The sequence below is a fragment of the Gadus macrocephalus genome, chromosome 5 (assembly GCF_031168955.1).
Source record: "Gadus macrocephalus chromosome 5, ASM3116895v1".
Taxonomy (NCBI): Eukaryota; Metazoa; Chordata; class Actinopteri; order Gadiformes; family Gadidae; genus Gadus; species Gadus macrocephalus.
In genome coordinates, this window is record NC_082386.1 from 20,207,377 (window position 1) to 20,217,376 (window position 10,000).

General features: G+C 54.6%; 1 protein-coding gene across 1 annotated transcript in view; it reads right to left on the minus strand.

Moving 5' to 3' along the window:
• Window positions 1–867: 867 nt before the first annotated feature.
• Window positions 868–10,000, minus strand: part of mipol1 (mirror-image polydactyly 1) — an 18,609-nt gene continuing 9,476 nt past the window's right edge. Inside the window, exons 10-15 of the mRNA XM_060052864.1 lie at window positions 8,269–8,299; window positions 7,935–8,123; window positions 4,853–4,912; window positions 3,025–3,101; window positions 2,117–2,323; window positions 868–1,565 (exon numbers count right to left, since the gene is read on the minus strand). Of these exons, the coding sequence (XP_059908847.1) occupies window positions 1,499–1,565; window positions 2,117–2,323; window positions 3,025–3,101; window positions 4,853–4,912; window positions 7,935–8,123; window positions 8,269–8,299 (631 nt within the window). The 3' untranslated portion in view covers window positions 868–1,498. The remainder of the gene's footprint in view (window positions 1,566–2,116; window positions 2,324–3,024; window positions 3,102–4,852; window positions 4,913–7,934; window positions 8,124–8,268; window positions 8,300–10,000) is intronic.

Genomic DNA, 10,000 nt, shown 5'->3' on the forward strand with positions numbered 1-10,000 from the left:
CCCAAACCTCCACCCGGACGCCCCCAAACCTCCACCCGGACGCCCCCAAACCTCCACCCAGACCCCCACCAAACCTCCACCCGGACGCCCCCAAACCTCCACCCAGACGCCCCAAGACCTCCACCCAGACGCCCCCAAGACCTCCACCAGACGACCCCAAGACCTCCACCCAGACACCCCCACGACCTCCACCAGACCTCCACCCAGACGCCCCCAAGACCTCCACCAGACCTCCACCCAGACGCCCCCACGACCTCCACCCAGACGCCCCCACGACCTCCACCCAGACGCCCCCACGACCTCCACCCAGACGCCCCCACGACCTCCACCCAGACGCCCCCAAGACCTCCACCAGACCTCCACCCAGACGCCCCCACGACCTCCACCCAGACGCCCCCACGACCTCCACCAGACCTCCACCAGACGCCCCCAAGACCTTCACCCAGACGCCCCCACGACCTCCACCAGACCTCCACCCAGACGCCCCCAAGACCTCCACCAGACCTCCACCCAGACCTCCACCCGGACACCCCCAAGACCTCCACCAGACCTCCACCGAGACGCCCCCACGACCTCCACCAGACCTCCACCCAGACCTCAACTTTACCTCCAACCCAGACCATCCCCCTGACCTCCACCCAGACCCCCGCCCAGACCCCCGACCAAACCTCCACCCAGACCGCCCCAAAACCTCCACCCTGAACTCAAGCCAGACTTCCACCAAGACCTCCACCTGGGATCATCGCCTCCACCCCCCTGGACATCCAGCGTCTCATCTCTACTTCATCGGCTATTTAGGCACAAATACATGGCGTCATATAATAATAATAAATACTATTATACTGAATAATGACACAGCAAGGGGAATGAAGAAAAGGCAGTGATTTATTTAGAGACAAATTGTTTGGGGAAACCAAAGTAGGCCCACGTGTTTTTAATCAGAGGAAATGAAAAGCGATTCCCTGAGCATGTCGCTCTATATTAAAACACTTAAAACTTAAAACACTGAGAGGAGACACTTTCCACCACCAAGACTAAAACTAATCATAGCCCAGAGGAACGCACAAACTTCTCCATTAGAACAACTCCAGAATATTGGGCACATGTTTAATGATCTAATAATAATGATTATCAAGGACAATAAAAAGGAATGAAGCAACATTGACCTTAATAATACTCTCCGATAATACCAGAATCAATCAATACAAATGTTGGGTTTGGAACACGAGTACGGCATATTCAAACTATTACAAAAATATGAATATTTTGATACATAATGTAGTATAGTGTATATAATACTAGATATTCTTATTCAAATAATTAAATATAATGTTATATCGTGTTGGGAATACCAGAAATTCTTATTTCGTTAATAAATATAGTATTGTGTAGTGTTTGTAATGGTAGACGGGAATATATAAATGAAACAACCCCAAACCCCCTGGGAGAGGAGGTCAAGAGGTCATCGGGGGTCAGGAGGGTCAGGAGGTCGTCGGGGTCAGACGACTGAGCGGAGGCTGCCGGTTCCGACCTTCTTCCTCAACACCTCCACCAGCCGCTCCAACCTGACACACACACACACACACACACACACACACACACACACACACACACACACACACACACACACACACACACACACACACACACACACACACACAGGCAAGACATAATGATAATGATGAGAATGATGGAGGAATGACGGAGGAGAGACAGAATGATGGAGGAATGACGGAGGAGAGACAGAATGATGGAGGGATGAGGGAGGAGAGACAGAATGATGGAGGGATGAGGGAGGAGAGACAGAATGATGGAGGGATGATAGAGGAGACAGAATGATGGAGGGATGAGGGAGGAGAGACAGAATGATGGAGGGATGATGGAGGAGAGACAGAATGATGGAGGAGATACAGAATGATGGAGGGATGATGGAGGAGACAGAATGATGAAGGAGAGACAGAATGATGGAGGAGAGACAGAATGATGGAGGGATGATGGAGGGGAGACAGAATGATGAAGGAGAGACAGAATGATGGAGGAGAGACAGAATGATGGAGGGATGATACTAGTGAAAGAACGAAAGAGGGATGAGAGAATGAAGGTAGGGGTGACCCACTTCTGTATCTTTGCGCAGGCTTCCCCCTCTGCCTGTAGGGAGGCCTGTAGCCTCTGGTCCAGGTCCTGCTGCTGCCTGGAGGGATGGGAGCTCAGGGTCAGCGCGGCCTCCTGGCCTGCAGTGCTACCCAGCACCTCGCCCCCATCCCTGGGCCCCGGGGCCGGGGAGACCCCGTGGCTCAGGGCCCGCCGCGACTCGCCCTGGAGCCTGGAGACAGACCGAGAGGGCTGACCGATCAGGAGCACTCGACACAATCAGTGCCCAGGTTATCGTGTTGACCGCGTTCTGTTAGGGTGATGACGGTGTCCCACAGAAGAAAGGGGTTGTACCGGTTGGCTCCCAGCAGAACCTGTAGGATACTGTGGTTGTACTGGGTGGCTCCCAGTGTCCACCAGTAGCACACTGCGGTTTATACGGACACGTCCACTTTGTAGTTTTATTATTTTCGATTATTTTTTTCTTCAACAACTGTCCTGTAGCTGCTACTGTCTCTCCTGCTGCTCTCTCTCCTGCTACTGTCTCTCCTCCAGCTGCTACTGTCTCTCTTGGTGATACCTGTGGCTGTCTCTCTCCTGGTGATACCTGCGGCTGTCTCTCCTACTGTCTCTCCTGGTGATACCTCCTACTGTCTCTCCTGTCTCTCCTGCTGCTCTCTCTCCTAATGTTACCTGCGGCTGTCTCTCCTACTGTCTCTCCTGTCTCTCCTACTGTCTCTCCTGGTGATACCTGCGGCTGTCTCTCCTACTGTCTCTCCTGGTGATACCTCCTACTGTCTCTCCTGGTGATACCTGCGGCTGTCTCTCCTACTGTCTCTCCTGGTGATACCTGCGGCTGTCTCTCCTGGTGATACCTGTGGCTGTCTCTCCTACTGTCTCTCCTGGTGATACCAGCGGCTGAGTGGTTCTGACCTGGTGATCTCCCCCTCCAGCTGCTGCTGCTGCTCCAGCGCCCGGTCTCTCTCCCGCTCCGCTCTCTCCAGCTCCTCCTGAACAAACCCCCCAGCCGTCAGAACGGCCGGGTCTGAGCTCAGGGCCAGCACACACACACACGCACACGCACACGCACACGCACGCACGCACGCACGCACGCACGCACGCACGCACGCACGCACGCACGCCATCGCACACACAAGCACACGCACAGTCACACACCCCTGGCTGTGTGTGTGCGTGCGTGTGTGTTCTCCCCTCTCTATTTGGCGAGGGGAGAGGAGAGAGGAAAGGAGCAGGCAGATGGGAGAGCGTAGAGCAGGAGAAGAGAGGGGAGCAGAGAGGAGAGGAGGAGAGAGGAGAGGAGGAGAGAGGAGAGGAGGAGAGGAGGAGAGGAGGGGAGGAGGGGAGGAGAGGAGAGGGGAAAGGAAGAGATAAAGGAGGAGAGGAGAGGAGGAGAGGAAGAGAGATAAAGGAGAAGAGAGGAGAGGAGAGGAGGAGAGGAGAGCGGAGAGAGTAGTGGAGGAGAGAGGAGAGGAGGAGAGTGGAGGGGAGAGGAGGAGAGAGGAGAGGAGGAAAGAGGAGAAGAGGGGAGAGGAGAGGAGGAGAGGAGGAGAGGAGGAGAGAGGAGAGGAGGGGAGGAGGAGAGGATGAGAGAGGCACCACACCCAGTCAGTAAGATAGTTCAGACCAGTAGGACCATGGATATGAATATGGAGCAGTGGGGGGGACCTTCTGCCAGCCCCCCTCCTCTCTCATTAGTCCCCTCAAGGCCAGAGGACCAGGAGGGCATCAAAGCGCCCCACCCTCCGTCAATATGTACCCCCCCAGCGGAGTGCCTCCTCATCACGCCGTACCCAAATGAGCCCGTCCGGCCTGGGGGACGCAGGACACGCTGTGACCTTTAGCTCCGGGCCGGGGGTCCCCCACAGACAGCTCTGCTCCTGCACCTCCTCCCTGCTCCCTCTACCGCCCCCCCTCCACCTCCTCTCTCTCTACACCTCCTCTCTCTCTCCACCTCCTCTCTCTACACCTCTCCTCCTCCTCTCTCTACTCCTCCTCCTCCTCCTCCTCTCTCTACACCTCCTCCTCCTCCTCCTCTCTCTACACCTCCTCTCTCTCTACACCTCCTCTCTCTCTTTCTACACCTCCTCTCTCTCTACACCTCCTCCTCCTCCTCCTCCTCTCTCTCTACACCTCTCTCTCTACACCAACTCCTCTCTCTCTACACCACCTCCTCTCTCTCTACACCTCCTCCTCTCTCTACACCTCCTCCACCTCCTCCTCTCTCTACACCTCCTCTCTCTCTACACCTCCTCTCTCTCTAGACCTCCACTCTCTCTCCTCCTCCTCTCCCTACACCTCCTCCTCCTCCTCTCCCTACACCTCCTCCTCCTCCTCCTCCTCTCTCTACACCTCCTCCTCCTCTCTCTCTACACCTCCTCCTCTCTCTACAACTCCTCTCTCTCTACACCTCCTCCTCCTCTCTCTCCACCTCCTCTCTCTACACCTCCACTCTCTCTCCACCTCCTCTCTCTACACCTCCTCCTCCTCCTCTCTCTCTACACCACCTCCTCTCCTCCTCTCTCTCTACACCTCCTCTCTCTCTTTCTACACCTCCTCTCACTCTACACCTCCTTTTCTCTCCACCTCCTCCCCTATCCTAAAAAGTTAGCACAGGAAGAGTGTGTGTGTGTGTGTGTGTGTGTGTGTGTGTGTGTGTGTGTGTGTGTGTGTGTGTGTGTGTGTGTGTGTGTGTGTGTGTGTGTGTGTGTGTGTGTGTGTGTGTGCGTTTGTGCGTGCCTACCTTGCAGGCGTCGTGTGCTGCCTGGTTCTTTTCTCTGGTCAGTAGTTCCAGACGATTCAACTGGAGACAAAGAGGAAGTTTACCATGAAATTAAACTGTTGAACGTAGCATGGAGCTAGAAAAAAATCAGTTCTATAGAGCTAGTGGTGGTCTGTCTAGAAGTATTGGGATGCGGCCCGGCTAGTGGTGGTCTGTTTAGATGTATTGGGATGCGGCCCGGCTAGTGGTGGTCTGTCTAGATGTATTGGGATGCGGCCGGCTAGTGGTGGTCTGTCTAGATGTATTGGGATGCGGCCCGGCTAGTGTTGGTCTGTCTAGATGTATTGGGATGCGGCCCGGCTAGTGTTGGTCTGTCTAGATGTATTGGGATGCGGCCCGGCTAGTGGTGGTCTGTCTAGATGTATTGGGATGCGGCCCGGCTAGTGTTGGTCTGTCTAGATGTATTGGGATGCGGCCCGGCTAGTGGTGGTCTGTCTAGATGTATTGGGATGCGGCCCGGCTAGCGGTGGTCTGTCTAGATGTATTGGGATGCGGCCGGCTAGTGGTGGTCTGTCTAGATGTATTGGAACGTGGCCCGGCTAGTGGTGGTCTGTCTAGATGTATTGGGATGCGGCCCGGCTAGTGTTGGTCTGTCTAGATGTATTGGGATGCGGCCCGGCTAGTGGTGGTCTGTCTAGATGTATTGGGATGCGGCCCGGCTAGTGGTGGTCTGTCTAGATGTATTAGGATGCGGCCGGCTAGTGGTGGTCTGTCTAGATGTATTGGGATGCGGCCCGGCTAGCGGTGGTCTGTCTAGATGTATTGGGATGCGGCCCGGCTGGTGGTGGTCTGTCTAGATGTATTGGGATGCGGCCGGCTAGTGGTGGTCTGTCTAGATGTATTGGGATGCGGCCCGGCTAGTGTTGGTCTGTCTAGATGTATTGGGATGCGGCCCGGCTAGTGGTGGTCTGTCTAGATGTATTGGGATGCGGCCCGGCTAGTGGTGGTCTGTCTAGATGTATTAGGATGCGGCCGGCTAGTGGTGGTCTGTCTAGATGTATTGGGATGCGGCCGGCTAGTGGTGGTCTGTCTAGATGTATTGGGATGCGGCCCGGCTAGTGTTGGTCTGTCTAGATGTATTGGGATGCGGCCCGGCTAGTGGTGGTCTGTCTAGATGTATTGGGATGCGGCCCGGCTAGTGGTGGTCTGTCTAGATGTATTGGAACGCGGCCCAGCTAGTGGTGATCTAGAGAGATGTATTGGGATGCGGCCCGGCTAGTGGTGGTCTAGAGAGATGTATTGGGATGCGGCCCGGCTAGTGGTGGTCTGTCTAGATGTATTGGGATGAAGCCGGCTAGTGGTGGTCTGTCTAGATGTATTGGGATGCGGCCCGGCTAGTGGTAGTCTGTCTAGAAGTATTGGGATGCGGCCCGGCTGGTGGTGGTCTGTCTAGAAGTATTGGGATGCGGCCCGGCTAGTGGTGGTCTGTCTAGATGTATTGGGATGCGGCCCGGCTAGTGGTGGTCTGTCTAGATGTATTGGAACGCGGCCAGCTAGTGGTGGTCTAGAGAGATGTATTGGGATGCGGCCCGGCTAGTGGTGGTCTAGAGAGATGTATTGGGATGCGGCCCGGCTAGTGGTGGTCTGTCTAGATGTATTGGGATGAAGCCGGCTAGTGGTGGTCTGTCTAGATGTATTGGGATGCGGCCCGGCTAGTGGTGGTCTGTCTAGAAGTATTGGGATGCGGCCCGGCTAGTGGTGGTCTGTCTAGATGTATTGGGATGCGGCCCGGCTAGTGGTGGTCTGTCTAGAAGTATTGGGATGCGGCCCGGCTAGTGGTGGTCTGTCTAGATGTATTGGGATGCGGCCCGGCTGGTGGTGGTCTGTCTAGAAGTATTGGGATGCGGCCCGGCTAGTGGTGGTCTAGCTAGATGTATTGGGATGCGGCCGGCGGTCCGTGGTGGGTGGCTGGGGCCGGTGGGGCCCTGCTGTAATAAAGGAGATATTAGCTCAATAACTGACCAATCAGAGGACAGCAGTGGGCCGCCCAGCGTAATAACACGATATTGGCTCAGCAGAGAGGGGCCGAGCAATAGAGCTGAGAGAAAGACAATTAGAGAGGAAGACAGAGAGACAGACGGAGAGAGAGACAGACAGAGAGACAGAGAGAGACAGACAGAGAGAGAGAAAAAGAAAGAGAGAGAGAGAGAGAGAGAGAGAGAGAGAGAGAGAGAGAGAGAGAGAGAGAGAGAGAGAGGAGAGAGAGAGAGAGAGAGAGAGAGAGAGAGAGAGAGAGAGAGAGAGAGAGAGAGAGAGAGAGGAGAGAGAGAGAGAGAGAGTTTGAGGAGTGGGAGAACGAGGGACAAAGGGTTCTCCCTGGTTCTCATATCCTCCAGAATATTTCCCAGAAGTCTCCTTGGCTCTCAGGAAGCACAGAGTTAATCCCTGAGAGATGAGGAGGGGGAGCGAGGGATCTCTCTCCCTCCCTCTCTCTCTATTATTTGATATATCATACATGTTGTGTATGGCGCCCACACCTGGACCCTGACTCAGCCAGCTGGGCTCTGTTCCCCTCCGCGCGCCAACAGCGTAGTGTTACAGCAACGCCTCCATCACGATGTCTACTACATGCCAGCTAGACAATAGTGTTAGTGTGTGCATCATTGAGATGGCTACACGCTGTCACCATGGAAAACACCGCGCCGCAGTAACCATGGAAATGCAGCCGGCATCGCAATGGTGACGCGGTCCTGCCGTAACCGTCGGAACGCAGCCCTGCTATAACCATGGCAACGCAGCCCTGCTGTAATCATGGAAACACAGCCCTCCTGTAACCACGGCAACGTAACCCTACTGTAAAGATGGAAACACCCCTAACGTAACCATGGCAAACGCAGACCTGCTAAAAAACATGGAAACAGCCCCTGCTGTGACCACGGTAACACAGCCCCTTCTGTAACCATGGTAACACAGCCCCTTCTGTAACCATGGTAACACTGCCCCTTCTGTGACCATGGTAACACAGCCCCTGCTGTGACCATGGTAAACACAGCCCTGCTGTGACCACGGTAACACAGCCCCTTCTGTAACCATGGTGACGTACCTTGGTGGCGGTGCGGTCCCTCTCGTCGATCAGGACCGTCATCTCCTGCGTGGTGATGTCGCGGTGGCGCTGCCGGGCCTTCTGGAGCAGAGCCAGGAGGACCGCCCCCGTCTGCTGGACGGAGCGGGCCGAGTCCGCCTCCGCCAGGCCCCCCAGGACCTCCTCCCGTCCTGGTCCTGGAGACACCGTACGTTACTGAATAGACATGATACAGACACGCAGGTGTGTGTGTGTGTGTGTGTGTGTGTGTGTGTGTGTGTGTGTGTGTGTGTGTGTGTGTGTGTGTGTGTGTGTGTGTGTGTGTGTGTGTGTGTGTGTGTGTGCGAGCGCTCACCATATTAAACGCTGGGGTTGTATCCTCCATCCTAGAATAGACATGAAGACAGCATGAATGAAGGTCATGCTGTACCCTATCACGTGAGGTAGCACATGCTAAACTTTATCATAACACTCAACTATGAACATGACAACGTGCTAGTGTTAGCTGGCTGAGAGGAGCATTAGCCTAGCAGTGGCCTAGCATTAGCCTAGCGGTATCCGTGTTAGCTCGGTGAGAAGAACGCTAGCAGCGTTAGCCCAGCATTAACCTAGCTTTAGCCTAGCACTGCTGCAGCTTTAGCTTTGTGAGACAAGCGTTAGCCTAGCGGTAGCCTGTTACGGCCACTGTTTGTATGTTGCCGTCTCATTGTTTCCCTCAGTCAGCTGACAGTCGATTAACCAATTAACCAATCATCCATCATCGTTTCTCTACAGACCAGCTCATCTGAATCCACCAATCACATCACAGACCTGCTCCGGTTTGGCTAGGCTCTCTGTTTGGGTCTGCTAAGGTTGGCCCTGTTTGTATCTCCAGAGTCTTTAGATCCTTGGAGAGATTGCTACATCCTAGATATTGTCTATACACAAAATACTTACTAAATGATCGATATTGTCCCTTGGTTTCCGGTCTCCCCTCTGTGCGTTTGTTCTGAAACCATTTGTCGGCTCCACTATCTGTTGGTCTGTTGTTGGTTGCTCCCTTGCGGTCTTGGTACAGGTAAGAGAGAGGCCTCGATGCAATTGACAACACTGGGCCGTTCTCTGTTCAGAACACGAGGGTAGGCGTGTTCCTACCCAGGGTATCCTACCCCTCAGGGGAGGCGGGCATGCGGGGTGTCTGCTCGGGCAGCTGGTAAGCTATGTTTACCTGTGTCGGCTGTTAGCTTAGCTTTGTTCCGTTTCGGTTCCTTTATTTGGCAACACTCAAGTCCCAAGGCCCCGGCTGCATCGTGTGCTGTTGTGTTTGTGTTTGTGTTCACCAGTAAACCCATGTTCACCATCGTCATCTGTTTCCATTATTTTATGGTTCACCACAATCTACTCCTCTATACCCAGAACACAGCCGCTTTAACATCTGTTGCCTCCCCCACCACTACCCCTAGACACTGGGGTGGTAACCCAGTGGGGTTGCAACACAGTGGGGTTGCAACAAAGCCACGTCAGCTGGGGAAGAGTGTTAGCTTAGCATTATCTTTGCAGTGCCGCGCAGAGTGTTAGCTCGTGGAGCTAACACGTTAGCCCGGCTGGCAGACTGGAGGGGAATGTCATCATCCAGCCTCCACCAACCAGCCTCGAGCCTCCAGACTCCAGCAGGCTCCGAGAGCTAAGACGAGATAAGAGGCTCCCCAGGGAGGCTTGTTTCATCACGCGCCCGGTCCCCAGGTAAGCAGCAGCTAATAATGTAATAATGTAGCGGCAGCTGTCGGCCCGTTCCGCTCCACAGGGAGCTGCCGCACACCGAAACCAACACACTCCTCTGTACTCCACTATTTAAAAGAACACACTCAATATCAAGCCAAAGCCTGCTCTAATGCACTTTAATAAAAGGCCCGGCGCGCGCGTTCCGCCGCACGCCTCGATCACTCCACTCCTACTTGACCTTGGCACACAGAGCGCGAGGAGGAACCTTCTACACGCTGTTACCGTGAAGGAGTAGGACCGCTGTCTGACGGGGGGGGGGTCAGCTACCAGTAGGTCATGTTTACAGGTTAAACACGCAGTTCGTTCTGCCGATACAAATACGACCA